The sequence below is a fragment of the Xenopus tropicalis genome, chromosome 9 (assembly GCF_000004195.4).
Source record: "Xenopus tropicalis strain Nigerian chromosome 9, UCB_Xtro_10.0, whole genome shotgun sequence".
Lineage (NCBI taxonomy): Eukaryota > Metazoa > Chordata > Amphibia > Anura > Pipidae > Xenopus > Xenopus tropicalis.
This window is the reverse complement of record NC_030685.2, coordinates 22,559,956-22,587,592: the sequence shown is the minus strand read 5'-3', so window position 1 is coordinate 22,587,592 and position 27,637 is coordinate 22,559,956. Positions and strand designations below refer to the sequence as shown.

The 27,637-nt window shown below is 42.5% G+C and overlaps 1 protein-coding gene across 17 annotated transcripts in view; it reads right to left on the bottom strand.

The window, feature by feature from the left end:
* The window catches only part of mapk8ip3 (mitogen-activated protein kinase 8 interacting protein 3), a 58,656-nt gene extending 35,506 nt beyond the window's left edge, over positions 1–23,150 (bottom strand). For 16 of the 17 annotated variants that reach the window (XM_012970137.3, XM_012970144.3, XM_012970143.3 and 13 more), the window contains exons 1-2: positions 22,958–23,145; positions 21,386–21,812 (exon numbers count right to left, since the gene is read on the bottom strand). In XM_012970137.3, coding sequence (XP_012825591.1) covers positions 21,386–21,694 — 309 coding nt within the window. In that variant the 5' untranslated portion in view covers positions 21,695–21,812; positions 22,958–23,145. 17 annotated transcript variants of the gene reach the window in all.
* Between the last annotated feature and the right edge of the window lie 4,487 nt (positions 23,151–27,637).

The window sequence follows — 27,637 nt, the reverse complement described above, 5'->3', positions numbered from 1 at the left end:
CAGGAAAACTCCCGGTGGGCCCAGGTGTCAGTGGGACCTTTTGCTTCTAACAATTTGCCCTATTTCATGGTCATTCCCTATTTCTGTATGGGAACAAGGAAGCTTGATGGATGGAAGAGTATAGAGTAGAGTATAATGGAGAAAAGAGACTAGGACAATAAAGAGTTTGAGGAAGAAGAGGAGGAATTAAAGTTCTGAGATTGGGCCTATGGTCCAGTGTATTCTGAAAGGCCCCTGCCATTTCAGTCCAACACTGATCCTAAGACTATTGTATAGTCTTAAGGTGGCCATACACGCTAAGATCCGCTTGTTTAGTGAGGTCGCCAAGCGAACGGATCTTCTCCCAATTTCCCCACCTACCGGTGGGCGTATTAGGCTAAATCGGTTGTTTGGCCTTGGGTGCCAAACAATAGAATTAGAACGATGGCTATATGCGTCCTTCAGTTCCAACTAATTTTCAAACCTGCCCAAACAATATCTGTCTGGCAGGCCTGTCGCTAGTGCCCATACACTGGCCGATAAGCTGCCGAATCGGTCTAAGGGACTGATATCGGCAGCTAGAATCGGCCCGTGTATGGGCACCTTTAGGAGTAAGCTGCCCCAAGATAATTTTTGTGTTAATTAACACAAATTTGTCATACTTTTGCATTTGTTGTTTGTTCTATAAATTACAATTTTGTATTTCCTCTAGATATTTTTATGTGCAGAGTCGCCCCCACCCCATGCTACTGCTATCTCAAAGCGGCAGGCTCTGGGACCATAAGCAGCCCACATTAGTAGGGAAGTGGCTCTGTACATTGCTTGTCACCAGTAATTGTTTTTTATGCAGATATAAATCAGATATGGTCCTGGGCTGGTTACTTTCATGACTAATAGAGTGAGAGAAATGCACAAAGGACAAAGGTTTGCCAGTATTCCTCAATTGCTGACATTCACATGCAGAAGAAATCAGTGCGGGGAGTGAGCAATATCATTTGCCAACACATTCCCCATCACACATTCTAAATTTTAGCATTAGGACAGTTGATATATATTTTCATAAAAACAATAATAAACCTTTGTAACCCTATCTTGGCCAAAAAGTGCCTTTCCAGCTAGCAATAGTAGACCATAGGTCACTAGGGATGCCACCCAGCCAGTATTTGACCAGCCTAGCCAGCAAATCACCTGTTAGGACTGGCAGGTTCTGGTATTACAAATTTACCAGCACTATAACCCATAGGATGGGCAACAACTCTTCCTATGGAAGCCTGCCTCTGCCCTGCCCATTCCCCCCAAGCATGCTCTATTCCCTGCCCAGCCTGCCTATTTCCCAACCCGTTATGCCATCAATCCACGCCCTCCAGTGGGGTAGTAGTGGCAGGGCAATTTTTTTTTTAATTAATCATATAGGCACCTGGGGGCTGCCCCCCTAAATGTGTCACCCTATGCACAGGCCCTTGGGTGCCTTTATGGTAAATATGGCCCTGCCAGTATCACCACTGTCTGCCCCCCCATCCTGAAGGCTGGTATTAACGGCGCATAAAGGTTGCAACCCTATGGGTCACACTGAACTCTCTTACCCACAGGGCCCTTACTAAGTGGAGGAGAAAATGAGAGTGTGTTGTGCAAATGCACCTTTCTGCTGTGGGTAGAAAGACAAATAGGATGCCAGAGGTTCTTGTTAACAAAACAAAAGGGGTTTTACTGAAACCACACCACAGGGTTAATACTCACAAAGCAATGAGGTAGTATTATTGTTGTCAGATACACTCAGGGTTCTGTGACACTACGGTGGAGTCCAGAAGCAACTGTAATAATACCCCTTTAAGGCTAGCAGCTAGTGGTCTGAATCCCCTTCAATGGAATCTGTTCATGTAGCAATATGCTAAGACTGAATCCCTATGTGGTCCCTTCACTTTAGGCCAGTAATGCCTAAGGAGGCCTACCTCCAGCTACGATCCTTGGGTGGAGCACAAGGCTGCTCTTTCTAGCTATGCCTTACTATCTTATGTTCCTAAAGCATATTCCTGACACAGCTAGTCCTATAATCTGACTTAACCTTGTTCATAGGGTCCCTGTTCCCCAACTTGGACAAGAAGGGTTGTCACTCTAGGGCAGAACCTTTTACTGGGCCTTTGGACACCAGGCCCCCCAGACTCATCCATCTGGGTCAGAAGATGGAGGCCAAAGAGGAAGAATCACCCCTTACCAAACACTATATTAAAGTGTGACAGGAAATGGTCCCTGGCTCTATGGGTCAATAACTTAGATACACAGGCTTCTGCCTAGCAACTAGGGGAATAGCATTTGCAGAGGATTTCCATCCATAGGCACTCTCAACCTTAGGCGTCCCTAGGGTTAAACATTCATTTGATATTTTGAAAATTTTTGGCAAACTGCAAAAAACACATTTTGTTCCAGGTTTGAAGATATGAAACAAACACTTCCATTAAACTTGCTTACTTTAATAAATGATATTTTGGCTGGGATGGCAGCCCAATGATTTTGTAATTTTAACAATAATTTAATTTTATTAGAGTTACTGGAAAAAAATCCACTTTATTGGCTCAGATCAAGTGACGCTGGTGCTGAACAAGTTAAAGTCAACGATTTCTTTGATGTCTTTGATGTGATTCCTTTGATAGTTATGACTAGAGCAGGAAGTTCTAATGAGCACAAACCCACTGTATCTGTCAGTATTTGTATGTAATGTATGTTTCACAGGCCTGGGTGAGACATGTTACGCCACTGGGCAAATATATGATTAGAAAGGGAAAGTGAAGTGCCACTCCATATACATACAACAATATCGGGTGCCCCACATCAGCGAGTTCTGATTGGTGGAAAAAATATCATCAGCACAGCAAAGGGTGTATTTATTAACACTGGAGACAAACATCACCAGTGATGGTTTAGGAATTGAGCAATTATATAACTGTAAAGAAAGCAATCAATGTTAGATACCCCAACTGGACAGCCTAATGAAAAATCAACACTATCTGCTGGTAATTTCAAGTTCTTACCAGTAAAAACCCAATTTGTTTAATTAGAAAAATCTCCTGCTTAGTAGATATCTGAAGTAAAATCACACACAAGAATAATTGTTTTAAAGCTCAGCATTTTTTAAAGGCAGCCATATTCTCTGACCTATCAGCCAACAGGCAAATGGACTGAGAGTGGCTGCGGTCAAGAGATATCGCTTTTAGCGGGCCAGGAAAAAGCCTTGTCAATCCTGTCAAGTACTGCCAGGGTTCTCATCTCCAAACCACCGAGCCACACCTTTTTCTACATCCCTAGCGTTATATAAAATCCCAGTGCATTCTGGTCTTCAAAAATTCTTTATTTACTCTTCTTGTTAAGGTTTATATACCTCTTAGGTCTTGTTTTTAGGAAATACTGTACCTTAAGTCCTGAAACATTGACATCTGGATTTGTAATATAAAAATTACCAGGGTGCCCAGGTATTTTATGCAATGCTAATATGAGCCAGTGGTGCCTTTGGGGGAACAGACTGGAGCCTTGTCAGTGACCAACTCCATTTGGAAGCCTGACAGATGCAATGGTTCAGGTTAATAGGGACCAAAAGAGGTAGAGCTTGCCACTAGTGGATGGGTATGGGGCAGATTGGGGTGTGTGTGTGTGTAATTGGGCAGACTGGGGAATGAACACTTATATGACAAGTCTAGGAGGGCAGTGGGTTACTAACTGTGGCTCCCAGTGGTAGTATCCATACCCTTATAATAAAAAGGCAATAGTAACCTAATGGTAATTAGAAACAAAGCCCGAGTATTGCACTATAGACTTGCCAAAACTTATTTTTATTAATCATCCATTGGAATTGTTAAAACATATTAAGGATATTAACAAATATACCTTAAATAGAGAATTTGACCAGCTCAGCTGGCCAGTAATGATAACCTGGGTGGAAAATATCCCAAGCGCACAAAACCCTAACCAGCCATTGCCAAAACTCCCACACCTATCCCTGCCCAAAGGCTTCCATCACTTTATGACTCAGATCCATTGACAATTACATCGCCAATGAGCCCTTGCCTGAAGCTTAGGCTGTTACACAGGAATTCCTGCCAGCACCTGGCACTCATAAAAGTGTCACAATATTTTTGCATATAGTTGGTGACAGCAACAAACAAATACATTTTTTACTATATTATCTAGTTATATAGCACATACACACATTACGCAGTACTGTTCTGTACAGAGTACATCATTTACTTCAACCCCTGCCCTATAACAGTGACAAACAGTAGGGTCAATTTTGCCAGAAACCAATTAACCTGCATGTATGTTTTGGATATATGTTACAAACTCCTTGCAGGCAGTGCCCAAGCAGGAATTAAACTGGACACCCAACATGTTATCCTAATTATAATTGTGCTATTGGGTAACACCATTCAGTTTGCAGATGTCTATCAAGAGGGAAACTGACCTGTAGCTTAACCCTTCAGCTGAGATCAAACACAAAACGTAGCCAAGAGGACCACATCTTAATATGATTTCTTATTTTGTACTTTCCTGGCTTGGCCATCTGAGTAGGAACAGTGGTTTTGGAAGGATGGAGCCCTACATGGGCACTCATACATTTTTTATTTATTAACCCAGTGTTGGTATTTTGCTGGCATGTTGTGTCACCAATCTGAGCTCTAAAGCATTCAGATCTTCTGACGTTTGTCTTTGTTTGGGGGACACCACACACACATCACCCCCTACCCCGTGCCCAAGAATCCTGCCTGCATTGTGTATACACAGTTTTCTGTTCTCTCTAAACGTAACTAGAGCTGCTTTTTTGTGTGCCTGGGAAACCACCAAGGAGACCAGCCAGTGCCTCACAATAACTCTTTCAATAGCTGCCTTTCAAATGCTTTGCATTTGCTACAACACACACTTCCAACAAAAACTGTTCCAGGCAGAGTGCTCCTCTGTGGTCATTTATGAGCTGTACAGCATGCAGGCCCGGATTTAGGCCACAAAGGCCCAGGCCTAGGGCGGCACAATTTTAGGGGTGGCATACCATCCAGCCGCACCTACATTTTTCTCATATACGGAGCCCCGGGGACTCCACAGAGTCACTAACATATATACCATTCCGCACACCAGCAGATATCCGCATAACACATCCAATCATGCTCAAGCCATATAAAGCTTGGCTCGATGCACTAAAACTTTACCACTTGAAACCCCCTCTTCTCTCCGCTGGACTACCACTCTGGGCTAGCTCCCACCTTCGCCATTTCAAACAAATATCATCATACAGAGTTGTGTCCATCTGGGGAATTCGTACATTGGGAGACATACTAATAAGAGATTCCTTGGCACCAAAAGACCCATTTAAACACTCACAAACCCAAGTTACACTCTTATCTCCAACTACGACATTCCCTTCAGGCACAATTTGGGGAAACCGTATCACGCCAATCACATCTAGAATAGAACTAACCCTCCAAAGCCCCTCAACTAAAAACTCACTACAACATTATATGCGTCCTCCTATCAACAGTCAAATCCCCATTTGGTACAGCCTATACAATGTGGCACAGGGACTTCCCAGGCATAGATGATGATGACTGGGATCAAGCCACTGATAGGGCCTATGATTACCTTTTCTCAACTAGAGAGGCAAACTATATACATATCATTTGGCAATGCCAGACCATCCAATCCTACTGGGCACAAGTAATGAGCTACATCCAAGAAAAAAACTCTCTCCCAACCTCCTAACACCTAAGGTTTGCCTACTGGGAGTGGTTGATGATCTTACCCCAACAGCCCACATTAGAACCCTTTTCCGAAGCCTATTGTTCTATGCTAGGAAATGTGTACTGCTACACTGGATGGCGCAATCCCCTCCCACAATAGATAGATGGTTAAATCTCAGAATGCTACTCCCCCTGTCTCAACTTACATACACTGCAAGGGGGTGTCCCCAAAAATATAAAATAATCTGGAGGAACTGGATAGATGCTACTAATTGAACTGTCTCCCCCCCCCCCCCCTTCTTATGCTCCAGGGGACACATCTACCAACAGGACCACCAACCCAGACAAGATTAAAAGCTAATGTTACTGTATACGCTATCTTGAATAAACACAATTTAGGATAACTTGATGTAAAACCACATGATGTTAGTTTTATGTGTCTGTATGTTTTTTATGTTTAAAAATACAAAATAAAAACCCTTTTAAAAAAAAAAAGAATCCAACCTCCAATCACTTTGCTGGAACTCAATATGGTCTGTAGCGAACTTTTTGTATCTCAGGATGAAGGGACACACAGCATTTTGAGGTGTTCTAGCCTTCTCTATCACCTCTTATAGCCTGTCTATAGTCATTCCAAGAGGCCAAAAGGGGCAGGTCTAGTGACCAAAGTAGTGTACTGTGATTCTTAGTCTGTAAGTCTGTAAGTCTCCAGGATGTTTGTGAGCTATAGGCCCAAATGATAGAGTAGTAGCTATGGCTTACATCACCTTTAACAAGGAAGACAAAGACTGGCTGCTTGATACTGATGACTGGCCAGTTTCTTAGAGGCAGAGCGATGACCCAAGACAGGTTTAAATATGTAGGTGGTCAATTAAAAGGTTAATTAAGGCAAAAGAACTAGAAATGTCTTTCAGTAAATAAGCCAGGTTGATGGTTTCATTAGCACTTGGGAGAACAAAACCAGCCTTTCTAGAGAAAATCTATAGCAGTTTAACATGACACAGACTGATGGTGTGAGGGCAACTCTCCAGATAATCATTTTAAAGCATGAGTATCATAATGTCTCCCTGATGCTGATCCATCTAGCTTGCAAGGAAATGCTTTGTTAATTCTCCCTTCTATCAGAAAGAGCTTGTTCCAGGTTTGTCAGTATAATCTATGTACAGGGTTTTCCTCATCACTGTACTAGTATATATACTGTATGTACCTGCATATGTTTATTTGTAGGAACCAGGAAGAAACCCGAGCTGAACTATTTTCAACCCATTTCCCAAAAGCCCTTTTTCAGCAACACATCACATTCTCCATAATAAAAGAGAAGAGCCACCAGTACAAAAGTGCCCCCATCTTGCTAAAACATATCACGGCTCATTTACTATGGGCAGGAAAGCAAGTGATGGAACACTAAAGGGACCAAATATTGGACGAAAATTGGCCAGATGTCAATTGGGCAGGTTGAATTTTCCTGTTGGAACAAATCTGCTTATGCAGGTTGATGCGGTCCTCAATTCAACTGCATGCATAGTGGCACTATTGATCCAATCATTGGGTCGAGTCCCACATAATTGAATCGGTCCAATATTATCAGCGATGGCCAGCTTTAGAGTGAGGCAGCACCTGTACAGGTATGGGACCTGTTATCCAGAATTCTCGGGACCTGGGGTTTTACGGATTAGGGATCTTTACATAATTTGGATCTCCATACCTTAAGTCTGCTAAAAATCATTTAAATATTGAATAAACCCAATAGGATTGTTTTGCCTCTAATAAGGATTACCGTATATACTCGAGTATAAGCCGAGTTTTTGAGCACTAAAGATGTAGTGAAAAAGTAACCGTCGGCTTATACTCGAGTATATGTGTCAGTGCATACCTGCCGTTCCTGCTGTTCCACGCACAGCCCCCCCGTGGACGGACGTGTGTCCGTGCATATCTGCACGTGCGCGTACGTACGCACGCACGCACTTACTCACGTCCGTCCTCGGGGGGAGGTGCGTGCAATGAGCGCGTTCAACGAGCCAAAGTCAGCCAGAGTGCGCGCAACGGCAGGTATGCACGGACACATGTGGACATGTGGAGGGAGGGAGGTATGCACGCAAGTGGAGGGAGGGAGGTATGCACGCAAGTGGAGGGAGGGAGGTATGCACGCAAGTGGAGGGAGGGAGGTATGCACGCAAGTGGAGGGAGGGAGGTATGCACGCAGGTGGAAGGAGGTATGAACGGACACAGGTGGAGGGAGGGAGGTATAAACGGACACAAGTGGAGGGAGGTATGAACGGACACAAGTGGAGGGAGGGAGGTATGTATGCATGGACAAAAGTGGAGGAAGGGAGGGAGGTATGCACGCAAGTGGAGGGAGGGAGGTATGCACGCAAGTGGAGGGAGGGAGGTATGAACGGACACAGGTGGAGGGAGGGAGGTATAAACGGACACAAGTGGAGGGAGGGAGGTATAAACGGACACAAATGGAGGGAGGTATGAACAGACACAAGTGGAGGGAGGTATGTATGCATGGACAAAAGTGGAGGAAGGGAGGGTGGGTGCGCTACATCTGCACATCCATCTGCACAACGAGCCAGATTAAGTAACTGGTACAATAACTTGTTATATACAAAAATTCAATTTGTACTAAGTCCAGCATCAAGAATTATTTTGCCCTTGTAACTACTATTGTAGTACTGTGGTGTGACTTGTACACTGGGGTCCAAGTACTTGATAATTAGTATGGCAGCTTCCTTAGCCTTCCCAAACTTGCTTTTGTCTGCTGCTGTAGCATTTTTCTTTCCATTAAGTTATCTATTTATTTATCTGTTATTTGTTTGATTATTGAAACTTAGCAGTAGCAGTTGCATTTCCCACCCTAGGCTTATACTCGAGTCAATAAGTTTTTCCAGTTTTCTTAGGTAAAATTAGGTACCTCGGCTTATATTCAGATCGGCTTATACTCGAGTATATACGGTAATTATATCTTAATTATGATCAAGTACAAGGTTCTGTATTATAATTACTAAGAAAAAGGAAATCATTTCAAAAAAATCGAAATTATTTGCTTATAATGGAGTCTATGGGAGACAGCCTTTCTGTAATTCGGAACTTTCTGGATAATGGGTTTTCGGACAACGGGTCCCATACCTGTATTACTATCTATAAGTGTTGGAGAAGTGATGGAATTAAAGATTTGTTGTGTTCTCGGGCAAAAATAAAGAGGGCACCTCCTCCAACTAAAAGAATAAGGGTTCTGGCACACTCTCGAGGCAATTAACGCGATTTTACTGAAATCGCGCCACCGCGTATGCCATCCCACCGGCGATTTACATTTTCACCGGTGGGATGGCAATCCGGGGAGATTAGTCGCCCGCGAACAGGGAGTTTTGTCGCGGGCGACTAATCTCCCCGTATGCCAGAGCCCTAATGCATTTTCACTCAAACCTTATTTATTGGAATCAGGTTGAACCCAACAGTAAATGAAGGGTTTTAACGTGGCAATGCAGGAGTTGGTAATCAATTTCTAATCAATTACAAGCCCTTTTTAAAGGGGAACTCCTCCCAAACACAAAAAAACCCATACTTTTTCTGGTAATTGATGACTGGAGAAAGTTTATAGGGAAGATGCAGAACCCTCTTTGCTTTTACTGTTCCTATAATAAACCTGCAGTTCTACCCAATAGCTAAATGTATTCACAATGCACTAGTCCCTGCAGAAAAAAATGTAAAATGGTCAGTAGAAGGCTTGAGGCATGGGACAATAAAGACTCATCAGTGTGGGAACCTGATCCACAGGCAATAAATAATTTAAGGTGGGAAGAGAAGTAATAAAAGCTCCACCAGAGCAGACAAAAGGCGTCATATATATTTCCTTTCATTGCATCCAGTAGATATCCATTTTGCATGGTTATTTACAAAACTCCTCCCACATTAGCTTGGCATTTAAAGGAAAATTAAAGATTTCCCACCAGGTTTATTGCTCCTCAAAAGGAATCATTTATATTTCCTTATTTATTTTATTATATGGCATTTAAAGGAGAATTACAAATTTCCCACAAGGTTTAGGGAAACAGTAAATGGAAAAGCAATAGGCAACTTTCGTATTATTTATTTAGTACCATTTAAGAGCGATAAGCTGCAGTTCCCCCCAGCCATGTCTATTAGCAGTACAGGTATGGGATCCCTTATCCGGAAACCCATTATCCAGAAAGTTTGTAGACTCCATTATAAGCAAATAATTCTAATTTTTAAAAATGATTCCCTTTTTCTCTGTAATAATAAAACAGTACCTTGTACTTGATCCCAACTAAGATATAATTACCCCTTATTGGGGCAGAACAGCCCTATTGGGTTTATTTAATGGTTAAATGATTCCCTTTTCTCTGTAATAATAAAACAGTACCTGTACTTGATCCCAACTAAGATATAATTACCCCTTATTGGGGGCAGAACAGCCCTATTGGGTTTATTTAATGGTTAAATGATTCCCTTTTCTCTGTAATAATAAAACAGTACCTGTACTTGATCCCAACTAAGATATAATTACCCCTTATTGGGGCAGAACAGCCCTATTGGGTTTATTTAATGGTTAAATGATTCCCTTTTCTCTGTAATAATAAAACAGTACCTGTACTTGATCCCAACTAAGATATAATTACCCCTTATTGGGGCAGAACAGCCCTATTGGGTTTATTTAATGGTTAAATGATTCCCTTTTCTCTGTAATAATAAAACAGTACCTGTACTTGATCCCAACTAAGATATAATTACCCCTTATTGGGGGCAGAACAGCCCTATTGGGTTTATTTAATGGTTAAATGATTCCCTTTTCTCTGTAATAATAAAACAGTACCTGTACTTGATCCCAACTAAGATATAATTACCCCTTATTGGGGCAGAACAGCCCTATTGGGTTTATTTAATGGTTAAATGATTCCCTTTTCTCTGTAATAATAAAACAGTACCTGTACTTGATCCCAACTAAGATATAATTACCCCTTATTGGGGCAGAACAGCCCTATTGGGTTTATTTAATGGTTAAATGATTCCCTTTTCTCTGTAATAATAAAACAGTACCTGTACTTGATCCCAACTAAGATATAATTACCCCTTATTGGGGCAGAACAGCCCTATTGGGTTTATTTAATGGTTAAATGATTCCCTTTTCTCTGTAATAATAAAACAGTACCTGTACTTGATCCCAACTAAGATATAATTACCCCTTATTGGGGGCAGAACAGCCCTATTGGGTTTATTTAATGGTTAAATGATTCCCTTTTCTCTGTAATAATAAAACAGTACCTGTACTTGATCCCAACTAAGATATAATTACCCCTTATTGGGGGCAGAACAGCCCTATTGGGTTTATTTAATGGTTAAATGATTCCCTTTTCTCTGTAATAATAAAACAGTACCTGTACTTGATCCCAACTAAGATATAATTACCCCTTATTGGGGCAGAACAGCCTTATTGGGTTTATTTAATGGTTAAATGATTCCCTTTTCTCTGTAATAATAAAACAGTACCTTGTACTTCATCCCAACTAAGATATAATTACCTATCATTGGAACAAAACAATTTTTCAGTGTGAATGAAATGTATAACCCACTCCAGATACCTTGTGCTTCGGTTTAAACAAAAAAAATACTTAACTCTGGAGCGCCCTCCTCTGTCCAGACTTCTCAGATGAGGTCTTATGGGGTAAAGTAAAATAATAAAAAAAAAAAAAAAAATAGCGTAATTACTGTATTACGCTATTTTTTTTATTTTTTTTTTTTTTATTATTTTACTTTACCCCATAAGACCTCATCTGAGAAGTCTGGACAGAGGAGGGCGCTCCAGAGTTACCTATCATTGGAGGCAGAACAATCTTATTGGGTTTATTCAATATTTAAATGAATCCCCCCAGTCTGACCCTGCCTGTATAGCCAATCATGTTCAAATCACTGCGGTTTCTGGCTGCACAGGGAGAGAGAACCCATTGCAAGGGCCATAAGGTAGGGCCTAGCAGTGATTTCAATTTTAGATGCCACGTTTGGGGTTTCCCATTGGCTCCCTCACACTATATAAGTAGAACCAAGGGAATGGATTCCAACATGTATAAAAAGATGGCAAACACCGACCAAAACCACCTTTTATCCCAGCAAGTTGCCATCGCCATTTCATGATAATGCCAAGGCACATTAGTGCACCCAAAAGGGCCTGCTGGGCCACCGCATTATGTCAGCTGTGCATTTACAAGTGAATAATATTCATTGCATGTGCTATAAAAGCCAACTGCTTACAAGAGTCAACTGCCTATTGCCTGTGTATGGGGACCCAAACAGGCCAGCTCTAACATATCTGGTCAAAAATCAGGAAGATATCAACAGGTTCTAGTGTATGATTCGGTCATTTGTCTATGAGCCCAACTGGCCTTCTACGTGAGTGGCCAAATTGGGCCCAGACTTCATCAAAAGTTCTCTAGGGCTTAGGTTTTCTTTGGACACAAAATCATATTGCATTGGGGACTAACCCTCTAATATCCTGCTCTCTGCACCTTCTGGGGAGCAATACAGTATAGCAGGGCACTAGCCTGGAACATGAAGCTTTAATTTAATCATCTTACATGCCTTTGATTGATTTTTAATGTTCAATTAAGTATATCATCTCTACCTGTGCTTCAGAAGCAGACATTAAGGGACAGATTTATCAAAATGCAAGTTTAGAGCTTAATACATAAAAACTCATGTACTATTCATTCCTATGGGATTTTGAGAAGTGTATATATTTAAATAGTGACTTCTAATTTTCACCCATTGATCAATACGCTCCTAAAAATGCCATAGGACTGAATAGAAAATGGGTGACTTTTTATGTATTATGCTATAAACTCACATTTTGATAAATCTGTCCCTAAGTGTGCCACGGAACAGCTGAGGAAGAGTTTTATTGAACAGTGGTGCTATAAAAAAACATCCTTGATTTTAGAGGACTACTAATCCCATCATCCCTCAACCCCAAAGAAAAAAATGTTGTTTTCTGGGAGTTGTAGTCCAGAGAGTTGACAATGAGATCCATATGTATCATCCATCAGAGTCCTGTTGCACCATTCAAAATTCTGGGACCCAGCAGTCTGATTTTCTCTCCCTTTGATAAAGCTAAAAAGGCACAGCCACAGACAGGAGATTAATGCAGAATGGGCTGAGATGCACAGGAACATCATTAATAGCAATGCAAGGCTCAGGGGGAAGGGTAGTGCAAACACAGATTCATCTTAATGTATTATCCAGGGTCTCTTCTGTTGCCAGCCCTTTAGGCTAATCAAGCAAATATTCACAGGTACTTTCCCCATTCGAGCACTGACTTTAGTCCATACAGGAATCTCTTCCCACTTTCTCAGTATCACTTTTTTATTTTCACATTGTAAAAAAATATTAAAGGGCAGTCACACTCCTGACTGGGATATAGGCATAAGGCATATCAGAAAAACTTTCATACAAAAACACTTTCATTCACAATAACCTCTGACTGTTATGTTGCATATACAATTGTTAGAACTGTGCTATGGGCCACACTTTCATTTGCCATAAATACAACACTTCCATAATGTATTTATTTTAAGTATGAATAAAACATACATATACATAATATAACTATATATTAAACATTATATTTTGTATCTTATGTAAAAAGCAAAGGGTTCTCACTCAGGTCTGTACCTGAAAAGCTGCCCACTAAGATCCACTTGTTTGGCAAGGTCGTCAAGCGAGTGGATCTCTGCCCAAATTGGCCCCCCACAGGCTAGGCCAACTATGCACACAATTTAATACAGGTATCTGCTTCCTTATCTTTGGGCCTTTAGCCATTGATGAACTACTTTTCCCAACGTGTCCTAAAAGCCAAAGGTGGATGCTAGGAGTTGTATTCAACAAGAGTTTAAATATTTATGGCTTATATGCTCTATATTGCACTATAATCAGCAGGTTCTGAAAGCCTGGGACATGGGCAAAGAAAACATTAAGCTAGTGAAAAGGGTAATGGCAGGTATTGTGTGTTGGCTCAGAAATGTGTTGTGGGCCATAGAACCATGGCACTCTTTTAAATGTGCAGGTGTGGGTGCCAAGGGTTGGGGTAGAGAGCCGACATATTCCACAGCACTTTGCATAGATTCTCCATATTAGTCCCTGCTCCAGTGGGGCTTAAAGTGGCAGATCAGAAAGCCTACCTCTTAGTGTACTTGGCACCTACCTACCACACCTTGCATTAATATGTGATTTGCTTTGTTATCATATAACCATATCTACTTCTTCTACTTCTTTCCTATAGAAAATAACAGCAGCCGGGCCACCAAGCCATGCTTAATAACAGGGAATGTAAGGCAATTGAGATAAAAGTAGGGTAACGATCCAGCTGTTTTTTTGCACTAAATAAGTATCAGTAAATAAAATAGCAATAGAAATTATAAATACACCTTCCACAGAATCTGTGCGATGTCTAGCCCATGGTGCTTGAAAAAAGTGTTTGTCCAAGTTGCACAATGTGCATTGGTGGCACATGGCGTGTTTTGTCACACATGGTAAATCGCCTCTTTTACAGCAATGTACAAATTCCCACAGAAATGTAGACATGATAAGGTATTTTCAAACAAAAGGGTTGGTTTCCCTTGAGGAGAAAATTGCCTCATGTGCTAATATTTTCCCATAGTATGCTTCCCCTTCAGCCACATAATTCTATACCTTATGTATCAACCATCCCCATTGTAAGCCTGCGGGCAAGGTCCTCATTACCTAATGTATCAATTTGTTTGTAAACTTATGTAAAGCGCAATACAAAATTGTTGACACGCCATAAATAAATTTCATAATTATCCAGTGAAACAAAAAGATGCTCAGCGTGGCGCTAGTCGAACTGGTTCTGATTAAGGCCGAGGGCATACGAAGCGTTAATCTGCTTCTCTGAGCCCTGTGCTTTTCTGCCTGGCGGAGAGAAGCGGATCCGCTTCCGTACACCGCTCTGTGTGTGTGCATTAAAAGTTATGGCAACAGGCAGAAAGCGAACGTTTCCCAGGCCGACCACCGAATAGGGCCGCTCTGACTGTTGCCATAACTTTTATAAGAAGTGAAAATACACACAAAATAAATATATAGGGGCTCAGACTGGGATTTGGGTTCCCTTGGTGCAGCACCAACAAATAGCCATGCCCCCGCCATACTTACTGCACAAGACAACGCCCACTCACTCACATACACACACACACATACAAGACAACTCAGTTGTGCTGTTTAATGGGGGAAGGGCCTTGCCTCCTGTAACATTAAGGCAACTCACCAGTCACAGAGCTGAATGCTTATTGATCTTTTTCCATCTTCTAATGGTATTAAATTACACATCCACTAATGTTAACCTTTTCCCAGTCAAAATGGGCTACAATCCATACAAGAGGCGTTTGTATCTATGCTTTCATTACTCAACCCAGATACATGCCTCCTCCATTTTATCTTTCACTGCCAAGTGTGCTTTTACTCTTTCATTAAAATGTACCTCGCAAGTCTCACCCCATTTAGCATGTTTACAGGGTGTACCTTAAACATGAACTGGCTGAATGTAAGAGACCATTTTGTGTTGGTCAGGAACACCCAAGCCCAAATCTGACCAACAACCTGATCTAGATCCATATTTTTACCCCCATAGATCCATTACCTATTCCTATGGGGGGTTTCCACACTATACACCAAATATGACTATGTCTACCACTCCAGAACATGGAGAGGACTGTAACAGATTAATTATACAGGGAGCAAAACCCCACCTAATTCCCTTTGTAAGGTGCCTGCTGACCACCTGCAGGGCCAGGAAATACTATTTTTCCTGGCAGACAACTGACCGATTTGCAGGTATTCCAATGGTACCTGACCCTTCTCAAGCCTGCACATTTGTTACTGGTATATGCTTCCATGTGTGTATATAAATATATACAGTGAATAATGAACCCCATATTGTAAAATTTAAGCATATTAATACCAAGGAGTTCCATGACCATAAAAAAGAACGAGGTAAATTCTAATATCCTCATATTTTACAACAGGGATTGCTTTATCTTATAATACAAAAGTTACAGTGTGTGTGACAGAAGTTTCATCACTGAGCGCCGATTACAACTAATGACATCACTAAGTGCCATTTATAAGGGTATAACTTACAGGATATTCATGGCTCCTGTCTATTATGTACTGTATATATATAAATCACCTTCAGCCTTGTGCTTTTATATGGTCATGGAACTCCTTGGTGACTTATAATATCTTTTTTACAACAGGGGGGTACATTATTCACTATGGGGCACATTTATTAAAGTACGATTGCCTCCGAATAGTTTTCGCAGCTTGCCTATTTTCGCCGATTTTTTTGCTAATTTGCGCAACTTTTTCATACTCTGCGTCAAAAATTACGTGACAAAATCGTATTGTCTCGCCGAGTACAAAAGTTTTGGATTCATTCAAGCTTCGGTGTCGTGACTTTCCTTGGGCCGGGTTGGAGCTGCAGAGTGCCATTGAGCCCTATGGGAGGCTTTCCTTGGGCCAGGTTGGAGCTGCAGAGTGCCATTGAGCCCTATGGGAGATTTTTCTTGGGCCGGGTTGGAGCTGCAGAGTGCCATTGAGCCCTATGGGAGACTTTCCTTGGGCCGGGTTGGAGCTGCAGAGTGCCATTGAGCCCTATGGGAGACTTTCCTTGGGCCGGGTTGGAGCTGCAGAGTGCCATTGAGCCCTATGGGAGACTTTCCTTGGGCCGGGTTGGAGCTGCAGAGTGCCATTGAGCCCTATGGGAGGCTTCCAAAATCATGCACAGAAGGATCAAAGTTGGAAAGGTTTTCCCGCCGTTTACGATCTTTCAATACGAAAATTTTGTGACTTTCGGATCGCCAATACAATATTATTGTGACTATTACGATTTTTTCGTAAGCATTTTCGTGATATTTGCGATCATCAGGAATTATCGTATCTAATCCAAATTTTTCCCATTTCGGGATTCAAACTCATACTTTGATGAATGTGCCCCTATATATAGTACCATGCACTGTTAAACTAGCATAAGCCCATATTGATGGCAAAACAATCCTATGACAAAAAGTTTTCAGTAGCCTTAAGGTGTGCAACTCTGCATTAAGGAAAGACCACTTATCTTGAAATACCAAGGTCCCAATTATGGATAATAAATGCCATGGCTTTTTCAAAGTTTTTAAAAGTGATTACTGATCACTGGAAAACAGTGCAAGCCACTAAGCCCCATTTCCCTGTCCCATTGTTTTTAGGATCATGTGATAGGGAGCTCTGACAATAATCCCCCTAAGTATGAAAGCCATTTAGGTAGCAGGGACATAGTAGTAAACCCCACATACTGAGGATTTTGTGAAATTGTTTTCATGACTATTAGCCATGTGATGTACATTTTGAAACAGAATCCTTGATTTAGCCCCTAGATATCATTGGGTTTTTTTTATTGCACCTTGCCCAAACAGAATTTGCTTTCTATGGCTTCACATTCCATCCTTTGAGCTCCTAGAATTGATACTTTTTTTATGCAGCTCTGCCTGCGTTCAACAGTGGTGCAAGGAGATGGATGTTGGTGCAACATGGGCGCCTGTACCCCATTTAGAGCACACAAGCTGGAGGGCTTAAGGGCTCCCTTGGGGCACTTTTTCTTGTAATGAATATTTAATGTGGCTTAAAGGGCTAGGCTCAACCCATTAGTGCATGGGGATCTATGGGTCTTGATTTTGCATGACTTAGCACTTCTGCAGTTGTGCATGTTTTTTTGTAAATGGATCATCTAGGGCTGATATCTCACAGCATATAGTCTGTAAAATACATTACACAAAAACGCAAACAAACAGAATCCAAAATCTACTGACTGGAGTTGTTTTGAGTGTTTTGAGTGAAATTACTTCAATATCATCATGCAGTTTCAAGTGCCCGTGGCACAGCTGGACTACAAAGTATTGCCATCCAAGGCAATACTGTGGGGCCTGGAACCCTACTCACTTCTTTACACCTACTTTACACCTACCTATCTGCCTAAACATATGGAAGAAACTCTCTCCACACACACACTCCCACCACACAGCATAATTGTCTACTCAGTCCACTTGCCCCTTGCTTAGTCTTAGGGGCACATTTACTAACCCACGAACGGGTCGAAATGAGTCCGATTGCGTTTTTTTCGTAATGATCGGTATTTTGCGATTTTTTCGGCTTCTTTACGAATTTTTCGTTACCAATATGATTTTTGCGTAAAAACGCGAGTTTTTCGTAGCCATTACGAAAGTTGCGTAAAATCTTGCGCAAAAAGTTGCGCTTTTTTCGTAGCGTTAAAACTTACGTGAAACTTTGCACCATTTAAGTTTTAACGCTACGAAAAAGGCACAACTTTTCGCGTAAGTTTTAACGCTACGAAAAAAGTGCAACTTTTTATGCAACTTTCGTAATGGCTACGAAAAACTCGCGTTTTTACGCAAAAATCGTATTGGTAACGAAAAATTCGTAAAGAAGCCGAAAAAATCGCAACAAATACGAAAAAGTCGCAAAATGTTCGTTTTCAAGTCGGAACTTTTCCAATTCGGGTCGGATTCGTGGGTTAGTAAATCAGCCCCTTAGTCTTGGCAGGTAAGTCTTAAGGTGGCCATACACGTGGCGATCTGACGATGTTTCGTACGACCATCGGTCGCACAAAACATCGTAAGATCCGCCACACACCATTCAGGGCTGAATCGGCAGGTAAGGAGGAAGAAACTATAGGATTTCTACCTCCTTCTGCCGATTCAGCTCTGAAGGGAGAATTTTGGTCAGGCGCCTTCTACGGCGCCTGATCAAAATTTTCAAACTGGTCCGATCGGCGAGTCGTCCGATATCAGCAGCTTCCTGCGATATCGGTCGACTCGCCGACATGCCATACACGCACCGATTATCGTACGAAACGAGGTTTCGTACGATAATATCAGTGCGTGTATGGCCACCTTTAGGCTAAGAGACCAGGTGATGCACATTTCTGCCAACAAATACCACTTCCCATGCATTGGAAATACTACAATTTTCCAGTTGAGTCTCTTTCAGACCAAAATTTAGAGCCTGAAAAGTGGCTAAACTGGGGGACCTTATGGAAAAATGGGGATTTTTATGCATAGGCACCTTTAGATTTAGGGTAATTCTATTAAACTGGAAAATATTCCACTGTTCATTAAAACAAATATAACCAGGCGAGGCAATTCGCTTTGTTTTTTCAATTGGCAATTCACCAAAACAGAAAATTAACAGGCAATCAGGGAGTTAATTTGTTTCTTAAAACTGAATTCTACCACATCATATAAGCTTCTTAATAGCAGAACAGTATAGTATAATGTTTTTTTAGTAGCGGTGCTTATCAAACAAAAGTCCTTAAATATCTCATTACACACCTTACAAAAGTAAATAATTATCTAGTATAAAGGAATAAAGGCGACACAATATTACTTTTAGGACACAATATTATATGCTGCCTTACAAGAATAAAGTCATTTGATCTATTTATTTTCTACATTATTATTATTTTTTTTTAATTTATTATTTTCATTCTTCCCCTACTCTCATGCCATCTTCTTCCCTTTTATACCTTGTTCCAACTAAATTTAGTTAAGTCTGGTGTTCTTATATACCTGTATATATATAGAATTTTTTCTACCCACAGACAAGCGATCAGCAGGCTTTCCTCATTGCCATGACAACCATTTATACAGTATGTGATGCACCACATTAAGGCAAGGCTCATTACTTTACAAAAGACCTTTAGAAATATTATATAAGGGCCAATTCTACCAAGGTTGTACAAGTGAAACAATTCCTTGTATCAGCCAGATAACGTAAATACATAGCAGAACTTGCTAGTCAAGGACTTTTTCTCAACGACTGCCTTTAAAAACAACTATCATAAAAATTCCTCCATATTAATATTATTACACTGTCAACTTGGGATGTACCAAATCCTTAACTTTTGGAATCAGCCAAATATCAAATCCTTCACGCAAGACTCAGCCAAATACCGAAGCAAATCCATATTTAAAATTTCAAATTTGAAAAAAAAAAAGGAAAATTGCTTTCATTTTGAACAAATAATTGTCATTGTCAGTAGTTAAGAGCTTTAAAGTGACACTATTTCATATTTGATTCAGCTGATTTGATTCTAGGGTTCCTTGCGAATGCACTTTCCAAGGAAACAGTATGAATTTCAAATACTTCTGAAAACGACAATTCGCAAAAAATGGTTATGCACAGCGTATAGCCAGTATTTTATTCTGTTACCTATAATTTAGTAAAATAATGCTTGATTATTATACATTCTGTATGTGCAAGAACAGTAAATTGTAGCTTAAAAGAAATTTCACACCAACTATTTCTACCATAATAACATATACAGTCCTGTCTTTTTCTATTACACGGCTCTACTTTTTACTTACTGCACTTTACACCAGTCCCTGCCCAATAGATCTGCAGTATAAGTGTGATACCTGGTTGGCAGCGACAGTGAGAAACCTGCCCAAGGTAAAAAGAAGCTGGCATTACAGTAACAACATGGACATTGAACCTAAACAACATTGAGTCTGAAGCACTCCTGAGAAACTAGGAGTTTACTGACCAGAAACATATTTTATTGATTATGGGCAGCTGTATATACATCACTAGCACGCTTGCCACTTTAGTGTAACCTTATCCACAGCTTCCATGATCTGTCCTGATCGACCAACGGAATATGCTTTCTGGGTATACAAGGACATGATTGGAAACTTGTGATATAATCCCTGAAACCAACAAAAGAATGTTCTCTATAGTAAATCATTTTTACCTTTATAGTGTGCTATGCAGATATTTACCAACTGATGGCCAACAGAAGCCATGCAGATTGAGAAGGGATGCTGGGAATTGTAGTGTAACAACATTGGAAGCATTCTGTTTCCTATTCTCTTTAGACTCTATGAGGCAGATTTATCAAAATGTGAGACTAGAACTCACCTCCTCTCTATTCGTTCCTATGGAATTTGTATTTCTATCATTTTTATTTAATTTTAATGCATATTGTACATAAGCAAGAATATTTTTTCATATCAAATATAATATCAATATAAAGCTTAAACTAACCAAAATAAAATAGGATGAAAACCAAATGAACAGTGTAGGGTAGCCTATGGGATTTGTAGAAGTATATTTATCAATGGGCAAAAGTTAGAGTTCACCATTTGATAAATAAACTTCTAAAAATCCCATAGGAATGAATAGAAACTAATCTACCATACATGCTCAATTCCAAAGGGCAGATTTATGAAGATGTGAGACCAGAACTCGCCACAAAAAAACTCTCCCACTTTCTATTCATTCCTATGGTATTTATTACTGGGTGAAAATCCTATAAGAATGAATACAATTTTTTTGTGGTGAGCTCTAATGTAACATTTTGATAAATCCACCCCTAAGAGTTAAAGTTACCCATAGCAACCAATCAGTAATTAGTTTTGCTATGTGTACTACAAGGTAGTAAATGAAAAAAATATGTTATTGGTTGCCACAGGTATCTGTGTTGGTAGCACCAACAATAGTAAATCAGACATTTTAGCTTTTTTTATAGAACCTTCATGAAAAGTCCCTGCCACCTTCGCTTGTATATAGTATGCAAACAATGATAATGATAATTGTTTACCCACCTCCTCAGCCTGCTTCCTTAAAGCCTTCTCCCTCTCGTACTGTGTCAGCAGTTGCTCATTGTCCTCCTTTAGCAGCTCCAACTCCACCTCATGCTCCTGGTTCTCTGTCAGGACAGCGTCAAGGTTTTCCAGAACATTGACCACCAGTGGCATGAGTTCCTTTACCACTTCCTCGTCATAGCATCGTATGAGGCGCTCAAATTCCCGGTAAATGCTGTTTGCCAACCCCGATACCCGCTCTGACATAACCGACCCAGAGCAGTAGTCATCCTGGTAGACCACCCCATCGTCAATCTGTATCTCCATCATCTTGGCAGGTGGGATGTTACCCCCAAGAGGGAGGCAGTAGTTTATTGGAGAAAGAATAAAGGGCCTCTACCCTTTGAGATCCTGATGCTGTGTTTAATTCTGGGGGTGTCAACAGAGCCTTCAAAAAAAATATATACAGCCGTTGACTATAATACTTAAGGAGAAATCAGATGCATTTAAGAACAACATATCGGTCCTTAATTCAGTGCCTTACAGAGTTATAGCCAATAATAATTAACTAGATAAAAACTAGATATGTTGTGCATTGTGATAAACCTTTAAATTATGAGTCACTGGACCTTTTGACCAGTTACAAATAAATATATATCAGTATGAGGTTATATGTTGAATAGCATTAGCTATAAGTATGTATGTAAATATCTAGATAGAACAGTTCACTTTTTTGGTTTCTACAGCCTCATAGGGTAAATGATATTAATATTGAATAGCATTAGCCATAATTATGTATGTAAATATCTAGATAGAACAGTTCCGTTTTTTGTTTCTACAGCCTAATAGGGTAAATAATATAAATATTTAATGCCCGGTACCCTGTTAAAGAGTGACTTATTCCCAGTGCTTGCATCTCAGATCTGCAAAAATCAGGACTAGAATACTAATTAAGCTTTTATGAATAGATATACCTTTATATCCAGGCTATATATCCCTGAACTGAGCCCTGTACTGCGTGGGACTTCTGTGCCAAGCTACTGCACCACACTGATATCCATCTGCAGACACTGCCATATATATTTCTGCCTCCTTGGTAGGTCTAGGCCTGCTACTATATCCTTATTATTTGCCGTTTAATTTTATTCCTTTCCAATTTAAAGAGTGTTTACAGCAACATGCCTGAGCAAAACACAGCACGGCAGCCTTTTCTACACTACAGGGTCACCCCAGAGCACTACAATGTCGCTGTATATCTGTAATGCACTTAACCTGTTATACACAGTAATATACAGCAACTCACACAGCTGTGTGTACGACCATTGCCTATTTCTCTTTCCACCGTATAAATTGGATCTTGGCTATAATCTATAAAATAAACAGACACACGGAGACTATACTATATACTATATAATATATATATATATTAATTGTTAAGGCAAGGTACACATGCACTGCATCTATGTTAAGATGGTCACATTTCAGGCAGTAAAAACGTCATTTTAACCCCATACTGAATATTCTATGCACCTGCCCTTCCCAACCAAGATCTCCCAACCCCAGTGTGGAGCTTCCAATAGGGATAGAACACACCTGCATTAGTCCAGAGGCTGCTGCTGCTCCTTTCTGATGATTCTCCCCCACTGTGTTGGGTGCTAGGGGAACCCCTCCATCTTCAGTGTAGAGGAGATGTGGTCCTTCCAGGCAGAGGCACCTCCCCGCCCTGCTGTAAGTGTGGGAATAAGATGCTGCCTCTCCCCTCCCTCTGCTTAGCCAGGCTGCTGCTTCGCCCCTCCCTCTGCTTAGCCAAGGCTGCTGATCTGACGTCAGGATGGAGCCCGCTGCATTGTGGGTAGGGAGAATACAGCTGATTCACTCCCTAGCAGCAGCATCCCCTGCAGCCCTGTCCCCCCTAGCTGCTATATAGCACAAGGATTTTTTTCCCTGGAAATTGCACATACTGTATATAACATTGGGGATTATATATTTATGATCAATATATTTATTTACACTATACAATGGCTAGCATTGGCACCTTAATTCCAAATGCATTCTTTTTTTTAAGTGGGTTTCCTCCCACGCTGACAAAAAGCAGGTTAATTAGCTCCTGATTAATTTGCCGCCATTGAGGGCATGTTGTGGGAATGTGACAGGGGAATTTGATTACATTGTAAGGCATTGTGGGATTGGCGTCTTAGTCGGAGGAGAGCTCACAGGTTATACAAAGTGCCAATGGTACATGCAGTCAGGACCGGCAGTGCAGGGAATAGCAAAGAACAGACTTATACTGCTTACAATAGACTTTATACAGGTATAGGACCCATTATCCAGAATGCTCGGGACCAAGGGTATTCCAGATAAGGGGTCTTTCCATAATTTGGATCTCCATACCTACAGTCTACTAAAAAATCAATAAAACATTATTTAAACCCAATAGGATTATTTTGCATCCAATAAGGATTATTTATATCTTAGTTGGGATCAAGTACAAGGTACTGTTTTATTATTACAGAGAAAAAGGAAATCAGTTTTAAAATTCTCAATTATTCGATTAGAATGGAGTCTATGGGAGACAGGCTTTCCGTAATTTGGAGCTTTCTGGATAACGGGTTTCCGGATAAGGGATCCCATACCTGTACATGCAAACGCCTTTGAGGGCTAAATTCCATTATGTAGATTTTGTAGAATGGTGTTGGATCAGATGTAGTCGCATGGGTCAAAATATATTGGGACTGATACAAAAATTTGATGTGTAAACTGCATGAAAGACTTGCCAGCCGACACAACACGCCTGTCAGAAGGGAACGCTCGCATCTTCATCTGGCGAGATAAAATCTGATGGCGCCTGACAGACTTTTTTTTCCTCATTTAAATACATTGACTGTCAGATGTAGATGCTGGAACAAAACACACCATCCGACTTTATCTGATCCAACTTAACACTTCAGCTTATGGGTGATCAGGTTTTTTTTAGGGTCCTACAAAATCTTGTGGAGTTGCGTGGTGTTGTATGACAAGAGCAGATAAAATTTGACCCACAAAGTCTGATCAAAATTTCCCATGGAGTTTAGCCCTTAAACATCAGAAATATGTAATATTGGAACGTTGCTTGGAATTACATTTTGTTATACATTGTTTTTTTTTTTGTTACACATCATTGTTTACAACAACAGATACAAAAAAAAAGCGTTAGCCCAGTCAGTAACGTTAGAATCCAAACTCCTCATACAGTAGGTAGTCCATATAAACACACCAAACTGGCAGATAATTTACAAGCTAGAGTTTCTCTCACACCATACAGACTGGCTAAACCAAACCAGGGGATCTGGTCAGGAGTTTGCAACTGGTGTGGGGCCCCCAGGGTGGGCCCCTACACTTATGCATTTTATATAAACTATGCAAAAACTTATGTTACTTTCAATGAAACTTATGTTACTTATGTATAAACTCCACTGACCCCCCCCCCAGTCAAAATACTGATTACTGATAAGACTGGTTAAGACTGATTACTTTTAATTACTATTTTTATGATCTACCACTGACTAGATATTGGGCCCCACAGCAAAATTAATGCAGTTTACAAAACTTATGCAAAAACTTGCATAACTTCCATATCAAATGATGACAGCACAGAGCAGTGGCAGGTAGTTGGGAAAGGGTTAAACTTAAGGCAAACTCCACTGACCCCCAATGAACTGACTGAATTATTAGCACATTAATCAATGGAGCTTTTTATATGAACTTTTTATTTGAACTGCTTATTATAACATCAGCTGTTTATAATGCACACACGAGGGGTGTGGCATTTTTTTTGTACTGCAGGCTTGTGTTCATAGGGGGCCCCATATCAGGGCCGCCATCAGGGGGTACAGTTGTCCCGGGCCCGGACGATCCTCGTTCTTTAAAGGGGGCCCGGCTGAAAAACTGTTTTTTTTAACTCAGGGCAGCTTAAAGAATTATGGGCCCTGATTGGTTGCGCCCCATGCGTGTGCATGACGTCAGTATGCACGGGGCGCAATCGTATAAAAGTGTGGGCTGCAGCAGGGAGCCGGGGGACAGACGCAGCTGAAGGACGGAGGAAGCAGGCAGAAACAGGAGGTCGGAGCTGGGGGAGCCGCTGGAGGGAGGACGACGCTGGGGGGAGCACGTTGGCGGGAGCTGGAGAATGATGGGAAGGACGCTGTGGGGAACTGCAGGATGCTGGAGGGGAGCTGGAGGATGCTGAGAGGGGGAGCTGGAGGATGCTGACGGGGGTAGCTACAAGATGCTGGGGGGGGGAGCTGGAGGATGCTGAGGGGGGGAGCTGGAGGATGCTGGGGGGGAGCTGCAGGATGCTGGGGAGTGGAGCTGGAGGATGCTGAGGGGGGAGCTGCAGGATGCTGGGGGGGAGTTGGAGGATGTTGGGGAGGATGCTGGGGGGGATCTGGAGCATGGGGGGAGCTGGAGGATGCTGGGTAGGGGGCCCTGGCTACACATGGGGGACAGTTGTCCTGGGCCCGGACGATCTTCATTCTTTAAAGGGGGCCCGGCTGCGATACAGTTTTTTAGCTCTGGCCCCCTTAAAGAATTCCGGGCCCTAATTGTTAGTGCCCCGTGCGTGCACGTGATGTTAGTACGCACGGGGTGCAACCATATAAAAGTGTGGGCTGCCGCAGGGAGCCTGGGGACAGACGCAGTCGAAGGACGGAGGAAGCAGGCGGAAAAAGGAGGTCGGAGCTGGGGGGAGCCACTGGAGGGAGGACTATGCTGGGGGGAGCTGGAGAATGCTGGGAAGGACGCTGGTGGAAGCTGCAGGATGCTGGGGGGGAGCTGGAGGATGCTGAGAGGAGGAGCTGGAGGATGCTGAGGGGGGGAGCTGGAGGATGCTGAGGGGGGGAGCTGGAGGATGCTGGGGGGGAGCTGCAGGATGCTGGGGAGTGGAGCTGGAGGATGCTGAGGGGGGAGCTGCAGGATGCTGGGGGGGAGTTGGAGGATGTTGGGGAGGATGCTGGGGGGGGATCTGGAGCAGGGGGGGGAGCTGGAGGATGCTGGGTAGGGGGCCCTGGCTACACATGGGGGACAGTTGTCCTGGGCCCGGACGATCTTCATTCTTTAAAGGGGGCCCGGCTGCGATACAGTTTTTTAGCTCTGGCCCCCTTAAAGAATTCCGGGCCCTAATTGTTAGTGCCCCGTGCGTGCACGTGATGTTAGTACGCACGGGGTGCAACCATATAAAAGTGTGGGCTGCCGCAGGGAGCCTGGGGACAGACGCAGTCGAAGGACGGAGGAAGCAGGCGGAAAAAGGAGGTCGGAGCTGGGGGGAGCCACTGGAGGGAGGACTATGCTGGGGGGAGCTGGAGAATGCTGGGAAGGACACTGGTGGAAGCTGCAGGATGCTGGGGGGGAGCTGGAGGATGCTGAGAGGAGGAGCTGGAGGATGCTGAGGGGGGGAGCTGCAAGATGCTGAGGGGGGAGCTGGAGGATTCTGGGGGGAGCTGCAGGATGCTGGGGAGTGGAGCTGGAGGATGCTAAGGGGGGAGCTGGAGGATGCTGAGGGGGGGAGCTGCAAGATGCTGAGGGTGGAGCTGGAGGATTCTGGGGGGGAGCTGCAGGATGCTGGGGAGTGGAGCTGGTGGATGCTGAGAGGGGAGCTGGAGGATGCTGAGGGGGGAGCTGCAGGATGCTGGGGGGGAGCTGCAGGATGTTGGGGAGTGGAGCTGGAGGATGCTGAGGGGGGAGCTGGAGGATGCCGAGGGGGGAGCTGGAGGATGCTGAGGGGGAGCTGCAGGATGCTGGGGGGGAGCTGCAGGATGTTGGGGAGTGGAGCTGGAGGATGCCGAGGGGGGAGCTGGAGGATGCCGAGGGGGGAGCTGGAGGATGCTGAGGGGGGAGCTGCAGGATGCTGGGGGGGAGCTGCAGGATGTTGGGGAGTGGAGCTGGAGGATGCTGATGGGGGAGCTGGAGGATGCCGAGGGGGGAGCTGCAGGATGCTGGGGAGTGGAGCTGGAGGGTGCTGAGGGGGGGCCTAGAAAATTTTGATGTAAGGGGTCCTGTGATTTCTGATGGTGGCCCTGTGCCATATAAATAACTTGTATGGGGCATCAAAGTTTCTAATGGCGGCCCTAAGCACAGCACATTTATGCGCATAGAGGCACAGTATAGAAAACTACAGTAGCACTCGCATGTAGGTTCCCCTGCTAAGGAGTAACTTTGGGAAGAATGATTGGGCGGGGACTCCCAGTGGGCGTATCGTTCTTGTTCGCAGACTACAGTGAGGGTGGGCGTGGCTCCTCC